General features: G+C 37.4%; 2 protein-coding genes across 2 annotated transcripts in view; one reads left to right on the forward strand and one right to left on the reverse strand.

Moving 5' to 3' along the window:
* The window catches only part of LOC145770071 (casein kinase II subunit alpha-like), a 106,810-nt gene that overhangs the window by 58,103 nt on the left and 29,260 nt on the right, over positions 1 to 19,447 (reverse strand). Inside the window, exon 2 of the mRNA XM_082581659.1 lies at positions 14,907 to 15,018. Within this exon, the coding sequence (XP_082437785.1) occupies positions 14,907 to 15,018 (112 nt within the window). The remainder of the gene's footprint in view (positions 1 to 14,906; positions 15,019 to 19,447) is intronic.
* On the forward strand, positions 17,266 to 18,715 carry LOC145770114 (uncharacterized). The gene is made up of 3 exons (XM_082581699.1): positions 17,266 to 17,282; positions 17,609 to 18,360; positions 18,474 to 18,715. The coding sequence occupies exons 1-3, from the start codon at positions 17,266 to 17,268 to the stop codon at positions 18,713 to 18,715; spliced, it is 1,011 nt and encodes a 336-aa protein (XP_082437825.1).

Raw genomic sequence — 19,447 nt, forward strand, 5'->3', positions numbered from 1 at the left:
TGAGTCTGACGACGAGCACACATCATATCATACTCTCTTCAGATCAAATTTTTAGCTAATCTTGTCAGGCTTGATAACTCAATGTGTAAAATTGGTCAATATGCCTAAGTACGGTACCAGAAACCTAGTTACCAAAACCTTTTAGTGCCAGTCCTTAATTCTCTACCAAACTCAAACCATGGTAGCAACGGATAATTTGACTTTGATTAAAAAACACAAGATTTAGCCAAAAATCGATCGGAAAGCACAAGAACACAAGATCAAAATTAAAAACACAAGATCTTGTGCTAAAACACAAGCCGTGGCACCACTGTCTACAAGTATGCGATGCTACCAGGAATAACCTATCAAGACTTTGTCAGTCCGAGGATAAAGATTCAAAACCAAACCATTTTATTGATTGTTAGTTAAATAATAAACGTGCAGAAAAACAAATTAAGATTTCATGTTTAATTGTAAGTCAGAAATCCAATATGATAGTTTTTGGTAATGGTATACCGGGTATCATCAAAGATTTAAAAAATTGTCATAACATAAATCAGCATTTTTCAAAAATTTTTGAGCTGTTATGCAACAAAGTACTAGCGATTATGGCTTTCACCCTCAATACTTTTCTTCATCACTGTGATACTAGAATGGCAAGTGATCTTAATCAAGATGTTGCACGAAGCAGCAAAACATCTTGAGCAGTGCATTCCACTTGAAATACTTCAGTCTCTACAGCTACAAACTCGTGCAGTCTGGTGATATCTGGCTTGCAGCGAGGTTCCCTAAGAAGCAGTGAGAGTAATTCCACTTGGCTTGTTCTGTTCTCCTCTCTGCTGGATTTTTTTTTAACGACTCTACAATTAATATCAAGCATTGATGCAGCACCATCTGTGCAGTGTGCATACACCTACAGTCCTAGCCTACATGGTTCTTCCAATCAAAAGCTTTGTTAGCAAAGTGGGTGTGAAGGCTACAAATGACCACGTTGGCAATTGTTCTTGTGGAAAGTTTTTAGAAATAAAGTTGGTCATCATGAACATTGCAATCAGCAAAGTACCTTACAAATACAAAGTTCAGTACCGTAAAGCAACTGCATAGTGGTAGGGGGGTATGTTAAAATTAAAAAAATCTCAGTACCCCCCAAAATTGTGCCACTGGGTGTAAAAAAATATGTTATGAAAAAATTTTTGGGTTGCTCCTCCGGGAACTCCCCGCTACCGGGGGGTCTAACGATCGATTTCCAAAATGCATGGGATTTGACACCTAACTTTTAAACCGGTGGTCATAGAAAGCTCAGACTAGTCTCAAAAGTTTCATCTTGAAAAGTTAAGATAAGAATGTAACAGTTTCAGAAGTGTCAGGTGTATAGTTTGGCCCGTACAAACCAAATTTGGCCCAAAATGACCCATTTAGCCTACCGCGATGGTACAAAATCGAAAATTTGGCAATAATTGGCCTTAATGAGATGGCAATGGGCCTAAATTTTTGATTAATAAGCTATGATAGGGTTGTAACATTTTTGAGTCATATATTTGCCCGACTTGACTATTAGGCGAGTAAGAATTGACATAAAAATAGCCGGACCCGGACATTTTTGATAACAAACCATTTTTTTTCATAAAAAGATAGGTTACCTGTTTGAGACTCCAAATCTAAAATTCGGCAAAATTCGGACATAAGGAAAGGCCTTTTTGAGGGAAGCAATTATTGAACGGCGCGCCGTCTAGCGGAAGAAAAACATAAGTATTTTCCGTCGTGCTAATTCGCAAATTTCAAGTGAAACAAAGATGATTAACATAGTGTCTAGAATTACCCTTCAGCAGAATTAGCTATTTTACGTTGATTCAACGTCTGGCGACGTTGAATCGACGTAAAATAACATATTTTGTTTACTGAGTGCCTCATGTAACAGAAACTAGGCTGCAATGATAGTGCAGTGGTTGTAAAATTATGCAAAATACTAATTAACTAAGATTGATTTCGGAAAACGTAATTTCGTTTGTTAAAACGTATTTGAAGAACATGAAAACTACGAGCACATAAAATTTGGTAATGATTTATACCTTGAACTTTTACAAAGAAAAGATTTCAGAAAATGCTCCGAACAAATGTTCTTGCATAATTAAGGAGTTGGATAACAACTAGACCAGCCAAGACTAGACATCAGAACTAGACATCAGACCAGCCAAGTCATTAAATCAATAACACCATTGCCAAAGCAACACAAAAGTGGTTATCTGAAGAAATAGGTCGTTACATAGGTGGCCATTCTTACTTCGATGCAACGTCACCAAACGTGAAGTTTAGGTAAAATGGAGCAATTTTCTCAGCAGGTTGTCAACTTGATTTCATATTGACACGTGGCCGGAGCTATGGGACAGTAAGTTACATGACCAATTCTTCAGTTCTAACTTCTAATACGCGTGCAAGCAAGTAGTTTAAAACGTTGAGTTTTTGAGCCAATATGGAAAGCAATGTAAGTAAAATCTGCGAAATTTGTCAGAAAGTGGTTGTTTGTGGAAAAACTGGCAGAACGCTGGGTTCAAAAGCAGTATCAACACTAACCCAGTGGTCTGTTAAGTATCGTGATCAAATAAATGAGAATATTGGCGACCAACGGGAAATTGCAGTCCACAATATTTGCTACAGAAATTATACGAATCGAAAACTTTCGTTCGAAACCAAGCAGATGCACACAAACCGCAATCTACAGCTTCGCGATTGGTGGAAGCATGCTCAACTTTCGCAACTCAGATTTGTTGAAGGAAGAAGCATTCAAAAAGCTCTGTTTGTGGATGAATGATATTAATCGAGTAGGTAGGCAATGTACATTGCAAGAGCTACGCGATCATATGTCGACATTTTCATCTAGCGATGTTCAAACTTACAGTAGCAAACATCTAAAATGGCGTTTGCTGGAGCACTTTGATGAGCAACTGAGCATCACTGAACAGCAAGCTGGAAGTGTTATAAAGAAAGAAATTAAAAAAATTGATAAAGCTCAAACATCTTATCCTGTTCCTGAAGACATTAATCTGGAGTATCTTGCTTCCGAAATACCGAAGTCGCTTAAAGTCTTGAATGCCTCGATCGCGGAAGGAATCAGAAGAAGCTTCTACAAATCGGTGTCCCATGTATTTCTGCAGTCAACAAGCAGGCTATTTTACATTTCCCCTCTTTTATTGTCAATTGGCATTTTATACATCAGGTCACAAGATCGCGTATTCTCTTGGATGTACTATCATCCCTTGGTTTTTGTGTAAGTTATGGTCAAGTAATAGCGTTTCAACGATCAGCTAGGCTACTGCAAGCCAAACGAATAATGATAATACGGATGAGACAATAGACTCTACAAGTCATCCCGGTTCTTTCTGTCAGTGGGTAGCAGATAACTTCGATTTTAACAAAGATACTCTGACAGGTCATGAATCATGATACAACGCATGTGATGAGCATTATAAACTGTCAAACACCAAAAACGGCAACTCGGCCACTAGTTATTGAAAAACGACACGTCAGTGCAACTGAACTACTGGAGTTAGGTAATTTTGGCAATTTAGTCAAACCGTATACTGCTGCAAAGATGGGTAGCTTACTTGGAAAGCGTACGAATCAAGCAGCTGAATGCCTCTGCTGTGTTATTTACACACTATGAATTGCTTGACACTCTGTGGCTGTGTTCACATATATTCAATTCTAAGCCAGTAAAATGGCAAGGGTTCATGGCCAATGTAGTTAAAGGTGAGTTTCAAGTTTCGTCAGTATCATTTAATCCTATGATACCGCTTAATCCCGCAACAGATGAAGCTGTTCACAGTACAATGATATTCCTTTAAGACCAAGCGAGGAAAATGAGTAGGCTATATGTTGTGCACCACTAACGTTTGACCAACCCCTCTACTTCAGAGCACTCAAAATTAAACAGGACAATTTTCGCATTTTCAAAAATGTTTGCTTACGACTTGGTGGTTTTCATCAACTGATGTTTTTTCTCGGAGCAGCTTGCTTGCAGCAGCTTGCTCTCCGAGAAAATATGTGCCGAACGTTGTTATTTGCCACGCGTTCTCTGGCTGCGATACAACATCCTGCTTTTACAGAATAGAAAAAGTAAAAGTTTTTAAAATCTTAAAAGGTCTGAACAAAGTGCAACGTAAATGTGCCGCCTTCGGAAACAAGGAAGCTTTAAAAGAAGACATTTCCAGAATTGAAAAAGAATTTGCCAAAAATTCTGTACAAGCAAGGGTTTTCCATGGATACTTTGAGTTTATTGCGCTACAATTACGCTTTTTCCCCAAATATATATCAGTTGAAAGAATGCCTCCAACAAGTAGAGCATGCTACTTTCACAGCCTTCGTGTGTATCATCAAGTGTCAACATGGCGTCATTTAAAAACTGTGCTGAATCCTACTTTCTATGGCTACAAGGAAACAACTTCTGGTCTGGTCCCAATAATGACAGATAATGAATGTGCACCCAAAACCTTTCTGAAAGAAATTAGGTGCAATCGCAGGAGCGCTAAACGTTTATGCACATCTTGTGGTTGCTCCAAGAAAGGCTTTAAGTGCAGTATTTACTGTGCTTGTGAAGCTCAGTGTGAAAAGTCATCACTTTTAGAGTGTTAGATACCCAAGAGCTGTAAGTGTAGAAGTATATTTACTTTAATAAAAATAGTTGTATCTCTAGAACGGGAACTCAAATTGTTACTGTGGTAGTTTTTGCAAGTAAAATATTTTTTGCAATGAATGATTTGTTAATGAAAGTGAACGCATTATATTAAATATTGCCTTTTCTCTTGAAGCATTAATCGCTCAAATTGCTGATGTTCATCGTTTTATTAGCCTATTATACGTTGATTCTACATCTGCCAACGTTGTATCATCATTTGTTTCAGTTGCTAATGTTGTTGAAGTGTCATATAGCCTACATTGAATTACAATTTAAAGTAGGTGATTATAATTGCGTGAAAATCATTAAACTGTAATAAATGACCAAATACGTCACAAACATGGGTGTCGTCATAAAAAAATGCAGGGGTGGGGGAGAGGCGAGGGTTGCAAAGACACAATTTTTAAAGCCAAATTCGTCTTGTAAGCTGCAACATAGGTAAGAAAAGTTCTCAATTTAAAGTAACATTTGAGTGTTGAGGTGCGAGAATTGTGAAAAAAACTACTGTTAACGTCTGGTGTAAGTGGTTGTTGAGCCTACGGCGGAAATTGTTTTAGAGAAATCAAAAAAATAAAATAGGGTTGCTTGAAAACCTGATGGGAAAGTATTTGCCTGGAAGGCGAATCCGATTTTGGAAAATTGCACTCTTGCAAGCAAATTACTTGTAAAATCATAATCCGGGTGAGGGTTTAGTGCTCCTTTACTGCGACACCTATGATCACAACCTTTTTAAATAGTTTTAATACACTTATCTTTTTGTGATTGTTAATTACGTGAATGTATGCGTCATTGTTGCATTTTATTTAGAGCAGATATTTACAACCGCTAGATGGCGCGCTATGCAAATTTAAAATGCGGTTTGGGGCAGTTCCTTAGGTCCGATTTTTGCCGAATTTTAGAATCGTCGGTTTGACTACCAGACAAGCCTCCTGTAACTAAAAAATGGTTGTTATCAAAAATGTCCGGGTCCAATGTCACTTCTTACTCGCCTATATGCTTCAGGCACATCATTTCCTGCAAACATCAGAGTGTGTTACTTCTTTTTCGTCAATTGATATGTTCAAATCGACATTGCCAAAGCCAACAATTCTCAGCTCGATCGATGTTTGCTTGCAAGAACACTGTAACTAAGTTAAGAGCTTGCTTGCTCTATTCCTTCAATCTTTTGCAAAAGGCTTGGCAACTCAAAAAGGGTCTCTACTTGGTTTTGGTCCTGCTGCAAATGAGGACACAGGATCGTTGTTGAAAATTGGATGGGCAAGTGATGATGTCCTACAGAAACTGGATAATCTGCCAGTCCACAACCTGGGTGAAGAACGTAGTGTTGGATTAGCGAACTACAAGATATATGTTTATGGTAAAAGAAATCTTGATACAGTGTCCAGAAGCGTAGTTCTCAATAAAAGCACAGATTTACTTGAAAATATTCAGAAGATTGACGAAAAGAAATGGGAAAAACCAGTACAGAAATAAGACAGCAAAGAAATTAGACTGCAATGGAATGAAAAGATAAAAGCTTATGAAGAAAAAGGTTACTCTAAAAAATAAGCTCTTAATATCAGAGCAGAGCAAAGTAAACTTGCTGATTTAGATTTCCTGAAAGCGCAAAATCCACCAGGGCCTTTCACCACTTCTGAGGAAGTGAGTGCTTACCTTCAAAGTGATGCTGTAACAGATCACATAAAGAACAAAAGACTTTGCACTGAAGTTCGCTATGCAAAGAAGACATGCCTCTCCCTAAAATCAAGTGCTTCAATATTCCGACTGAAACGAGACTATAAAAATTCCAGATTTGAAGACTATGCCAACAACCTTATCAGCTAGTTAGATAATTCACGTTCATGTACAACAACGTCAGACCTCCAAAGTGTGCTTTCTGCTATGCATTTGCTTACAGAGGCAGATTCAAGCTCCACATCAAACGACCAGGAATCTGATTTTGCAGCACCAGCCTATCAAGTTGGTGAGTTCATAGCTGCCATCTGGATTGAAGGAAGCTAATAACACTGGTACTTTGCTAACATTGTTAAAGTTGTGAATCGTCGTCGTCGTCTGAGCTTCTGGGGCTGAGGGTCTATCCTTTTATGGGTCTATCCTTAATATTTATCTTGGGTCTATCCTTAATGATGATGCCTTACTACTTACTTACTTCAAGAAGGTTGGCAACAGCAGAGATGAAGAAATATGGATTTTCCTGAAAATCCTGAACTTCTTGTTAGTGTCATATGTCAGATCTGCCCGAATCAAATGCTGTGTTTCAAATGAAACAGTTCAACTATTGAATGAAGCTCTTAATGAAAAGATAAAAAACACTAATTTGATATCTGGAACTACACAATTACTTCCATAACATTGGACCTTTGAAACATAACTATTATTATTATTTATTTGCGTCAGACAAAGCTGTCCATATCCAAAACAACGAAATAATACACAACGAAATAATACAAATGCACAAACAAACTATGATTTAATAGCATCCTGTTCTTATTATTTTATCAGATAGACACTGAATATATAGATAGACACAAGTAATACTGAATATATATAATATGTCACATTGGTAACTGACACGTACATATTATATATATTTATATTCCAAAAGAGCAAACATGGGCAAGAAAATTGAAAATGCTTTATAATGACTGGCTGTATGCCTATATTACAATTTTTACGACATTACCCAAAACGTCCCTGATTTTAAACGTAATGATGTCATAGGTAATCAATCAATTTTTTACAACTAGACATGCATATGATTCATTTGAAAGTACTAATTTGAATCATATTGTTTTAAACAAAAAATTAGCCCGGTTTCAAACTTAGTAAGGTAAAATTTTGAATTTCATACAATCGCGATAGGCCAAATAGGCCGTTTTGGGCCAAAATGGGCCTGTCCATACACCTGACACTTCTGAAACAGTTACATTCCTATCTTAACTTTTCAAAACGAAACTTTTGAGACTGGTGCCAGCCTTCCATGACAACCGGTTCAAATTTTAGGTATCAAATCACATGTATTTTGACAATCGCTCATAAAAACCCCCGGTAGCGGGGAGTTCCCGGAGGGGCAATCCCAAATTGTTTTCATAATATGTTTTTTTACTACCAGTGGCATAATTTTGGGGGGTACTCAGAGTTTGTACTCAAAATTCGTCTTTTAACATACCCCCCTAATAGTGGGTAAATACCAAATTACCATACAATGGAAAACTTCAAGAATACTCATTAGTTGATTAAACGAAGCAAATGCACACGAAGAACATGATGACTAATTGTAAATGCAGTTTATTCCTTTTTCTCACAATTTTCTTGTGAGCCAATATATTCAATCATTATAATATTCACTGTTCAGAATTCTACAGCACAATATTTGTGCTTTGCTGGACTAGTTAAATTAATGAAAAGTTCTTGATACTACATTGTATAAATATATATTCTATTAAGTAATATATTATATTAGAGTGGCTCTTAAAATTGAGTTTTTGAATTTTGCTTGGGACACCCTTTCAAATGGTGAGGTTGTCAAAAAAAATAACTAATTTGAAGTTGATACAGAGGTGGCCCTCCTCCCCTAAAGTTCTGTGCCCTCCTGGTTTTTTTTTTCGCTGAGACTTTTCGTTCATTTGTCCAAAATGACTTGAAAAAATTCAGTCATTTTTTATTTATTTTGGTCATTTTTTCTGATGAAAGCAGTTCCTTTTTGACCGAATTGACATTTTTACCGAATTAACTATATCATATATATTTTTTTTTCGGACACTTTGCTAAAAAATCGGTCAATGACCAACAAATAACCAAAAAAAAAACAGGTGCCCTCCCTCGAAATACCAAACCTGCGTATCTCGAAAATCACTTGAGCTAAAGATACGGTTTTTGTGCAGAAAACATGGTTTTCTATCTGCTTTCTGAACATTGAATGCATCTATCTTGCGAAGGGAAGAAGCCATCCTATCTCTTTCTCACCGCACTACGGACCCCAACCACTTGCTCAACTCAAGTCTCTAGGAGTCTGTGAGCGAGCGACAGCGTCATTGGTGACTGAAATCGAGACACCCATTTGTACGTGCCGCACAACTCCTGATGAAAACCGCTGAAGACCAATCTATCAGAGCTTTACTGCCCAAGAACCATTTATCGAATTTCGTACTACTTTTTTAACTTGACCCCTTAGCTTTTCTAATTCCAATTTGTTTCCGTCATAAAATTCTTTACAAATTTTGCAAAATACCTCACTAACTTTTCCTTCTGTTTGATAATCTATAGCAGGTAAATTCTACTTTTTAACTGTATCTTCTTTCACTATAATTTATATTCGCAATGACATCGGTTAACAATAAGCATTCGATGAAAAAATAACTTTTGCGTAACAATAAGCCGGTATTTATAAGGTTGCAAACTTTTTACAGTTCACAAGAGCATTGTCAGCGCATAAAATAGCTTGCGTGATGCTCTGGGCTACCGCCGTGTGACACGCGATGAAGAAACGCATAAAATTTCGTTTGATTAAACACTAAAGCATACGGCAATAGACCTTTTGCATAACAAACCAACAGAGCATGACGTTGGAGTCGTGAACGACTAGCCGCTGTTTGCAATGCTGTGCAATAGAGTGAGTGGCGTAGTTTGCAGGCGAATAAATTGCTTAACGTTTGCTTAAGCTGTTGTTTTGTGGTCTTTACAGGCGTGTATTAGTGTTTCAGTATAATTTTCCAGAAAATAAAACTCTTTTAAGTTGTAAACTTAGGCTACAGAAGTGTTAACCTTCGACCCGTTCTTTACTGCATTGGAAGCGATCTTGCCCGGCAAAGATAGGAAGAATTTCCTGTATTACACAGCTTCAAAAGCTAAGCATGCAAATCAAAATGTTGATGCAGAACTTGATGACGATGCTACTTTCGAAATACCTCAAAATGATACAGGAGAGGAGCACTGCATCTAGGCTACATAGACTAGCGGTGGAAGATGAATTTTTCTTGGTGTTGGTGAAGCTTCGCATGGGTTTGTTTTATACAGACTTAGGCACAAGATTTGGTATTACTTCTGCATTCGTACTGTACACCGTATTTTTTATTCATGAATGCATCTCAGTCTCATCTCATGTAATTCAAGGTTGATTAGTTTGAACATATTCCGTCATCGTGATGTCATCATAGCAGCCATGAAGCTAGACTTCAAAAAGGACTAGCCTACTCAAGCACCATGATCACCATCGACTGCACTGAAGTACGTTTCGAAACACCATCCTTACTTCACCGTCAGTCGCAAACGTACTCGAACTATAAAAATACGAACACTGCAAAGGCATTAGATTAGTGGGAGTTGATCCAAGAAATGGGGCTATTATGTTTGCATCTCAGTTGTAGGCTACACTGGTAATGTGAGTGACAAAGAAATATGTCAGAGGAGTGGATGTTTCACCTTTTGAAGCAGAAAATAGCTGCTAATGCACTGCACTTCAATGATGCTGTTATGGCCGAAAAAAGGTTTCTTATAGAAAAAGATTTAGCCTACATGGTATTGGTCTACATTTGAATATCTCTCCTTTCCTAGGTAGGCCTCAAATGAGTGAAGACGATGTGTTGAATACACGAAGTATTGCACGCCATCGCATTCATGTATTGCAGAGAGTGGGCCATAAAAAAAATTTGTCAATTTCACATCTTCGACAGGAAAATCCCAGTGACTATGCTTGGCATCACCAATGAAGTGTGGTTGGTTTGTTGCATATGTTATGCAGAATGAAAAGAAAATGTTGCAAGACAAAATAGGCTACCACTAACGTGATCCATAATTCCCGGTCAAAATGCACACGCTCCACAATGGCCGTCCTAAATTGCCTTTCCTAGTCTGTTAGCCAACATTATGATTAAAACGAACAAGAACTGAAGTGTACCGATAACCTACAACAATTCATAAACACAAAAAATTTACTTTCACCTGCCAGCGACCTCACGCTTGCTTGCAATAATAAGAAACGCCTTCATAAACCGTAGAAAACAAGCGATTCTTAACCCTCACACTCCGCGTAACTCAAACGTCACGCTCTGGTGATTTTGAATGTGCAAAAGGTCCATTGCCGCCGTAATCCAAGGTTTGTTGATTTGGCGACGGCAATGTTTTTGCCGTCGCGCGGCTAATTTCGAGGGCTGTATACATGTCCGGTAGGTACATAACTTAGCGCTTAGGTGCATAACTTAGCGTGCGATCAAAAGCTTAAGTAAGTGACTCTGATACCACACAACTTGTGCGGTAACTCGCGGCCAAACGCTTATAATCTGACTCCTGTGACGTCATATTACTATTCGACAAACAAACGCAGAATTTTTGGCCGTTCGACAAGAAAGAAAAAATCGCAGCCCTGCTTGGGCGGACCACCAATGGAGCTCGGAGTGGAAAAAGAACTCCTCAAGACTCCAAAGTTTCATCTCCGACACCAGTCCCCACCCAACCGGAATGCAATTGCCATGGCAGGCCTGGGTGCGGCTCAATCCGCTGGCGTCGGACTATTCCGCTCCAACATGCAAAAATGGGGGGATGGCTCCATCCGCAATCTGTGAGCGTGGCAAGGAGGAACAAACCGCAGACCACACCATCTGTTACTGTGCCACCTACCATGCGCCAAATGGTGTGCGTGAACTGGATGACGAATCAATTCATGGGCTGCTCGACAGCTGGAGTGGCGAAGAAGGTTCAAACGAAGAAGAAGAATCGGCAATATTGTTCTTGTTGCAATTTCAAAACAGTTTCCTGTGTTTAGTAAAATACTAGATTAGATCAACTCCTCTCACTGCTCTGTCATTGACTGCTGAAAGTCCCTTCTCAATGTGTAAAGCTTGAATAAATGCACCGTCTTCAGTCCAACGAGCAGGATCCTTTGAAAGTATAAGCATTGCTTCATCATAACCCTACAGCTGAAGAAGCCGATTTGAATTAGAGGTGCAAAACTGTTGTAGACCCTTATTGCCAAAAAAGGCATCTACTTTGACGCTTGGTCTCCTTGGTGGACGTTCTGCTGTTTCATCTACAGCAGAGGTGACAAACCTGCAGCCCGTCAGAGAATTTTGTGCGGCCACATTTTGCGGGCCGCACAAAATTCTTTGTGGAATGTTTAAGTTTTTTGGAAAGTTGTAATGTTAGATTTCAGGATATCAAAAGCAAGTAACTGGAGCTTGATGTATTTTCTATCTCCTTCAATGTTACACATGCTTCTGCATCCTATGAGCTCCAACTTGAACTCATGAAACTACAGAGTGATGACACGCTAAAAGCGATGTATGTGAACAAGCCGTTGCTTAAATTTTATCGTGTATGTCTATCAAAGGAAGAACTTCCAAACTTGAAAGCTCACGCTCTCAAATAGTCATCTGTTTTCGACATTACGTACCTATGCAAACAGTTCTTTTCTAAAATAAACTTTACAAAAAGTTGTTACAGGTCAAGGCTGACAGATGAAAATCTTAGTATGCAGATGAGAGTTGCCACATCGTCTGTTCGACTTAATATTGAAGACTTAGTCGAGCAAAAAACTTTCCAAACATCCCACTAAGCAAAAAAATTCAATGCTTCAATGTTATTTTATAATATTTAATGCTTCAATGCTGCATTAGATAGCTTCAGCTGTATGATTCGCATGGGCTTTTGTTTGTTGTTTGAAAAAGAAATTTCATTAACTGATTTGTTGTTTCGGAGCATAATGGTCGAAACATTTAGTCAACTTGAGCAAAAAGGAGAAATCATACTCATATGAAAGCAAACGATTTGAAAATTAAACTGTCGTCATTATCAGTGCAAGTACTGTTGCTCTATCCTTTTTGCTCAAGTTGATTTGTTTTAGTTTTCTACTGTTGTGTGCTACGATTCTGCGTAAGATAATTTCAACTGTGTGGGTTTTATTACTTTCATCTGCCATTTGTTACTTTTCATGAATAATATCTTGAGTCGCTTCTAAAAGATTTCATAATAGGTTACTATCAAAAAGTTGTGTGGCCCGATAGCTCATGTGTAATTGACAAAGTGGCCCGCAGCCGCAAAAAGGTTCGTCAACCCTGATCTACAGTAACATGGTTGCCATCATTAGCCTTTTACTTTCCACAGACAATCCAGAGTCAAACCAGGCTAGTCCAACCATTTCTTCGAACAGCCATTAATGCAGACCAAGCTTTTTGCTATTTGCAGCAGAAACACTTGTATGCGGATAATTAAGAAGTTGATCCATAAGTCCAAAATCCTTTAGTGGTTCTTCTATAACATTGGGTGATGTTATCCATGCTTTCAGATGAAACGCAACAGAACAGGTGTCTAATTCTCGAATACCTTGTGCTTCTTTCTTTAACATATTGAATTGATGACAAAACATCCAAATATTGATGGTATAAATCGCCTTCGCCATCCAATGAGCGCGATACATGGCACCTGGAGCTTGATAGTGGATTGCACGCTCAGAAATTTCTGCAAGAAATATGACAAAAAACAGGGGCATTTTAGCTATGTATGAATGCAAAAAAATTTAGGAACACTTATTTCGTTTATTGCTTTACCAGTTTTACAGATTAGTGTATGAACTTTGTTTATTGAATAGCTTAGGCCACAATACTTGTTCAGCGCTGTTTTGTGCTAGAATACCTAAAAAAGTTTTTTTTCTAAATGACTGCTTTTCTACTCAAGATAGGCATTAGGCACAATCACTGTTCAGAAAGCAGATAGGAAATCATGCTTTCTGCATCTTTTGACACAAAAACCGTATCTCTAGCTCAAGCAGTTTTTGAGATGCATTATGCAGGTTTGGTATTTTGGAGGGGGATGCAGAACTTTAGGGGGAGAGGGCAACCCCTAAATCAATTTCAAATTCAAAACATTTTTGTAGGAGTTATTTTTTCTGACAACCTTACCATTTAAAAGGGTGTTCTCAGCAAAATTCAAATAATTTTCATTTTTTGACAAATAAGAGCCACCTTAATTATATACTATATTATACATGCACATAGGCGTCATTTCAGGGGTGCGAAGGGTGCTTGAGCACCCCAAAATGAAAATCTGAGGTAACAACATAAATGCGAGAGCACCCCTGGGCCCTGGTTTGCATACAAAATACACCGATTCAAATGGAAATTTGCATTGCTAAATAACGTTTTTTTTTCTTTCTTGAAAGTCGTTTCACCAAAGCGCAATATTTTCAGTGTTTTACATTTGTGGGTGGTACGCAGCGCCACACATATCAAAGGCAGACATGATTGTACTATTGCGTAACAATTAAGCACAAACACGCGCACTGCGTCAAGAAGTGCTGTTTTCTACTCAAACGTCTACAAAAACATTCTGCAAACGGCGTCAGATGCAATCGTTAGCCGTTTCCCTTCTTCATCATACCGAATGGCAGACTTGCTACTAGAGCTGCTAGAGAATCCCACAATGAAAGAAGCCGATGTTACGAAAGTAAGCAAATTTTATGATGGTGACTGGGAACGCAAGGATTTGCTGCGTGAACGCAAACAGTGGTTGTTGTTGTGATGCAAACGTGACGGTGATGTTGTGACAGTGAATACGCTACGTCAGAAATTCATTGCACAGCCGTCAATGGTCGATATAATGCCAAATATATATGCAGCTTTGGTAACTTACATTGTTATGCCGACTTCTTCCTGTGAAGCCGAACGTTCCTTTTCGTTATTACGACGCTTGAAGACCTACCTTTGCAGCACTCAAACGCAACAACGACTGAACAATTTGGCCGTTACAGGTAGTCATCGCGAATTGGCGGAGAAATTAAACATGGAAGAACTTGTCACGGAGTTTGTTTCCAAGACAACGACCCGCAGAAACAAATTTGGATGTGATTCATTTATAGCAAGCCGCATTATAAGGCAGACGTGCACAAATTAAAGTCGAATATATTTCAATATTCAATGTAAGATCACTTTCGCCTCGCATGTAATACTTGTTTTCATTTCTATCTGATCGTTTGACATACCGCTGCAGTCTATTCGATTACACATACGACAAAATTATCTTCTTTTATGTTGATTCGACGTTTCATGACGTAGGCTAAACATGGTTGAATTTACTATTAGATTGAGTCATTTGCTTTAACATTTTCCATCGGTCAGGTTTTCAATTGATTAGCCTATATTGACAATTTTCATAAGATAACTTAGAGCACCCCTAATTTCGTCAAATTTTTAAAAAAAATTACGCCAATGTACATGCATCAAATATAATAACAAAACCAAGGCACCACTACCAGTAGGCCTACCTTTAAAATTTTAATTACAACTTTTTTATTTTCAGTGACGTTGAATGCTTCAAAAACTTCACTATATTTTCCCCTTCCCAATTTCCTCACAAGTTGATAATCATCTTGATTTCTGAAAATTACAACATTCTTAATAAAAAGCGACTTATAATAGATCAATTGACAATTAACAAGGTCACTAATCATAAGCTAATGTTGGATTTACAAACGTCAATCGGAATAGGCCTAGTTGAGATTATTTTCATAAACAGCCTACTAAAAAAAAAAATTTGTAAATCAAAGTATACAGATTGGATGACAAGCATGTTTTTACAATATGGTAAAGTGTGATACAGTGTCGACACGTGTCTCGTCTGGAGACACTGAGTTTAGTGTCTCGGTCTCGAACATTCAAAGTCAAACCTTGGTAATGGCCATCTGATGTGTCGATTTTTACAAATGAAACATCCAGACATTTTGGAAGCTGTACTGTAGGCAACTGAGTGCAAAGGCTTTTTGTGGCAACAATCTTCTGTTTGCTTTGTTCAATTTAAACTGACCCAATTGGATCAGGTCAAGCAGAGTTGTGCACAAGGTCAATAAAGAGAAAAAATATATGCCTTGTTGCATATTTACATTACGGTACAGCACATTCTGAGTTCTGACTGCACAGTCACAAAAACATAGAAAGCTTGAGTTTAGAATTAAAAAATCGTTTGAATTCAAGGCCTGTTTTAGCATTTTAGAAATTAGTGACTTTTTCAGACAAAAATTAAACATTTGGATTTTTGGACAAACTACGTTCTTTTACGATTTGCCATAATCAAATTATCACGCACATTAACTTTGTTATAAGATCATGACAAACAATATGTACATTGTGACGTCATCAACAAGCAATAATGTAAATTGTGATGTCATAGACAAAAATCTTGAACAATGAGTGTAAAAAAGTACAAAATTTGCAAGTCAGAAAATCTAGCTTTTATCATAGTAGTTATCAAAATTAATTCATATTTTTTATTTGACATGAAAGAGTATTATTTTGACATGAAAGAGTATAGGTATAAGTATAAAACATGTGAATTTCAGTTCTTAAATTTTGTACCCATTTTTTTTTATAGGCCCCCAAAGTTTGGCATCCGAAAAATGCATGTAGCAAATTGAAACCTTTATAATCATATTAAGAAGTTCTCTGTCCACTTTTTAATTTACATTTTTGGATTCCTTGGGTCTTAAAATGTCTGTCTAGCAATTTTCAGCCATTTTGTTTGATGATAGCTTAAGAAATTATAAATATAATAAGAAATTGGACAAAATCACTGAAGCGGAACAGGCAAAAATGGTGATTTTTCTAATGACCATAACTCAACTAATATTTAAAATTTTCAAAAATTTTTTTTTGCATCTTTATACTTCTTTGACATCTACAAGTACGGTATGCCAAATTTCAATAAAATCTATGACATGTGGTGTAACCCATTTGCTCATTTCGCATGTAATGACCCTCATAATGACTCTTGTCTTGCTGTCGAATACCTTTGTTCTGCCACACAAATACAAGTGCTATGACAAGCAAGTTAAATCTGAACTATACAGTCGCGCTCAAAAGTTTAAGACCACCTGTCAAAATTTTGGATTCTTACAAAAATCTATGGAAATCATTTTAAACGTTATGTCATATTTGGTTTTATGCCGTTACTGCAGTGTTATGTAACAGAGTCTTCTGTTTGAGCCTTTATGAATGAGCTATTTCTTTCAGAAATAAAAATTTAAACTCTTTTTCAAGATTTGTTGCTAAAAAAATGAGCAAAAAAAGGAGCTTTTCAACTGTGGAGAGGTCAAAAATTGTTATATTAAGGGAAGAAGGGTACTCAGAAAGAAAAATATTCGAAAGACTAAAGTTCAGCAAGACAGCAGTCCATCAGGCAATAGTTTAACTTAAACAATTGGGAAGTTTAGTGGACTTGAAAAAGGGTGGTAGACCCAGGGTTACCAGTCCAAGAGATGATCATGTGATGAGGAGGATGGTAGTGCGCTCACCCACGTGTTCCAGTAAAAAATTTAGATCGGCTTTGTTGTGTAAAGGTACAAATGTAAGTACATCTACCATAAAACGCCGTCTTAGCAATAAATTTGGCCTCAAAGCATGTGGGTGAGCGCACTACCATCCTCCTCATCACATGGTGTATTTTAATGAAATTGGTTTCATTTTGCAGAAAATTGGTCAAGGATTTCATTTCTGTGGTTAATTTTCAAAAATAAGCATGTTTGGGGGTAATGACCTTTTGACCTTTGCTTTGACCTTGACCCTGTGGATCACGTGATACAAAAAACTTGTCTACATAAAAAATATTCCTTGATACCATCTTTATAACATATGAAAAAATGGGAGAGGTAACATTATTAGTTTAGCCATAATTTTCATTCAAAGAGGACAATATCTGTGAAATTTTCATAAAATCCGGTTAGCTTAAACCTTATATATATTGTAGAATAAGCCTTGCTGCTCTTGCAATAACAGTGTACCAGCTTCATTTTTAATAATCAGAAATCGATTTCGCCATACTGTTATAGCATGGTCAGTCTGATAAAGTATAAGGTAAATTTGATAGCTCCTGGTAAAAACTGTGCTGTGAATGTTGGATGGACATGCATAAACAATTTAAAAAAGTTTTGAATAGTGCTGATGATAGTGGTAAGTTAAACAGGTCATGATATAGCAATGAAGGATGCCAGATTGCCAATGATGACAGAAATAAGATTAAGGACGTTGATATTGAAGAAGAAAGAGAACATTCTTTATTAGATATTAATGCTACTTTGTTAACACTGGGAAAAACACCAGTAAAAACAGGGGGACTGCCACCTTCCAGTAAAAAGTGGAAAGGAAAAAGAAAATTCAAACATGCCACAAAAGCATTGAAGAGAAAATTAGAGTCATCATACAAAGTTTCACTTGAGACATTGGACTCTAATAATGAAGATAATGGTGAAAGTGATTTGAAATTATATAAAGGTATGATGAATGAACTGACAGCAAAGTACAAGCAATCTAATTCATATCAGGAACGCATCCAAATTCTTACGTTGTCCCCATATACAATAGAAAGGTCAATGAAAGAATTTGGAGCTACAAACTATATGGTTAAGAAAAGTCGAGCAGTGAAACAAAAAAAAGGTATACTTGGTTCATGTGGCAAAAACTTGAGCAAAACTTTGAAAGCAGAAGTTATGCAGAATGTTACAGAGTTCTACCAAAATGATGATAATAGTCGTATGTGCCCTGGTATAAAAGACACAATAACTACCCGAAATAAAGATGGTCTAAAGGAAAATCACCAAAAGCGTTTAGTACTATCAAATTTGAAGAAACTCTATGCTTCATGGAAAGAGTTGCATCCAGAAGAAAAAATTGGATTCTCTACCTTTGCCAAACTGAGACCACAATGGTGTGTACTTGTCGGTGCAACTGGTACACATTCAGTATGTGTATGTGTGTATCACCAAAATCCTAAATTAATGGTTGAATCTTGTTTGAAATGTGTTCATTAGATGACCTGATGGCAGTTTGTGTGTGTTCAACAGAGAATGAAGCATGTATGATGGGAAGTTGCAAAGAGTGTCCTGGACAAAATGTGCTTATGCAGCATCTTCTTAGCTGCGATGAAATACCAGAAGATGTAACATACCAGCAATGGATTAGTACAGATCGGGCTGAATTGATCACATTAGTTGAATCAAAAACTGAATTCACAGAAAAGCTTTCATATCACATTATGAAATTGACAAGACATAGTTACACTGCTAAGGCACAACATAAGTATTAGGGTGGTCCAAAAAAAAATTTTTTTGTAAATGTTAATGTCTCACCCTAAAATATTGTTACCATTGATGAGAAAATGATATATGTGAATTTTCATAAAGATTGGTTGATATTTAGGGGTTGCTACCGGGGTTCAAAGTTTTGTCGTTTGCCCCCATTTTAACGTTTCGAGAGGATATGATATGATACGGTACAGTAAAAAATACGGTACAGTGCCATTGTATATTGCAATAAAAATACAGTTTAATAATTACTCTATGGTCTGTTTATAAACTCATGTGTCTGTATTACGAATTATACTAACTGGTGTACATGTACGAAATGTGCGACTTTGTATAAGGTAAAGGTGAGTCCCATACTTGAATACAAGTATCGAGGGATGAGGTTCTCATTATACTAAGCCTTCGGCACTAACGAGAGTAGGGTGGCCAGTTCCTTTCTCTCGGCCGCCTTTACTTCAGCAACTACGCCCACCCAATATATTATACCCTGGGTAGAGGTGGGCGTGGGCGGTGTTTGTCAACAACCAGTATAAGCCGGGAGTCAAACCAGGATTGCATAATTGGAAAGCGAGCGCGTCACCGCTGCGACTTTGTATACTTGTGTTTAAAATTCAGAGACTAAATTGGACATTCATTAACAGCTTTAGAATACAACAAATAAACTACATACAGGAATTATTGCGCGAGGGTCTTTCTACTGCAGTCTGGATATCGCTGACGGTGATCGGCGACGA

Source organism: Aplidium turbinatum, chromosome 5 (genome assembly GCF_918807975.1).
Source record: "Aplidium turbinatum chromosome 5, kaAplTurb1.1, whole genome shotgun sequence".
NCBI lineage: Eukaryota > Metazoa > Chordata > Ascidiacea > Aplousobranchia > Polyclinidae > Aplidium > Aplidium turbinatum.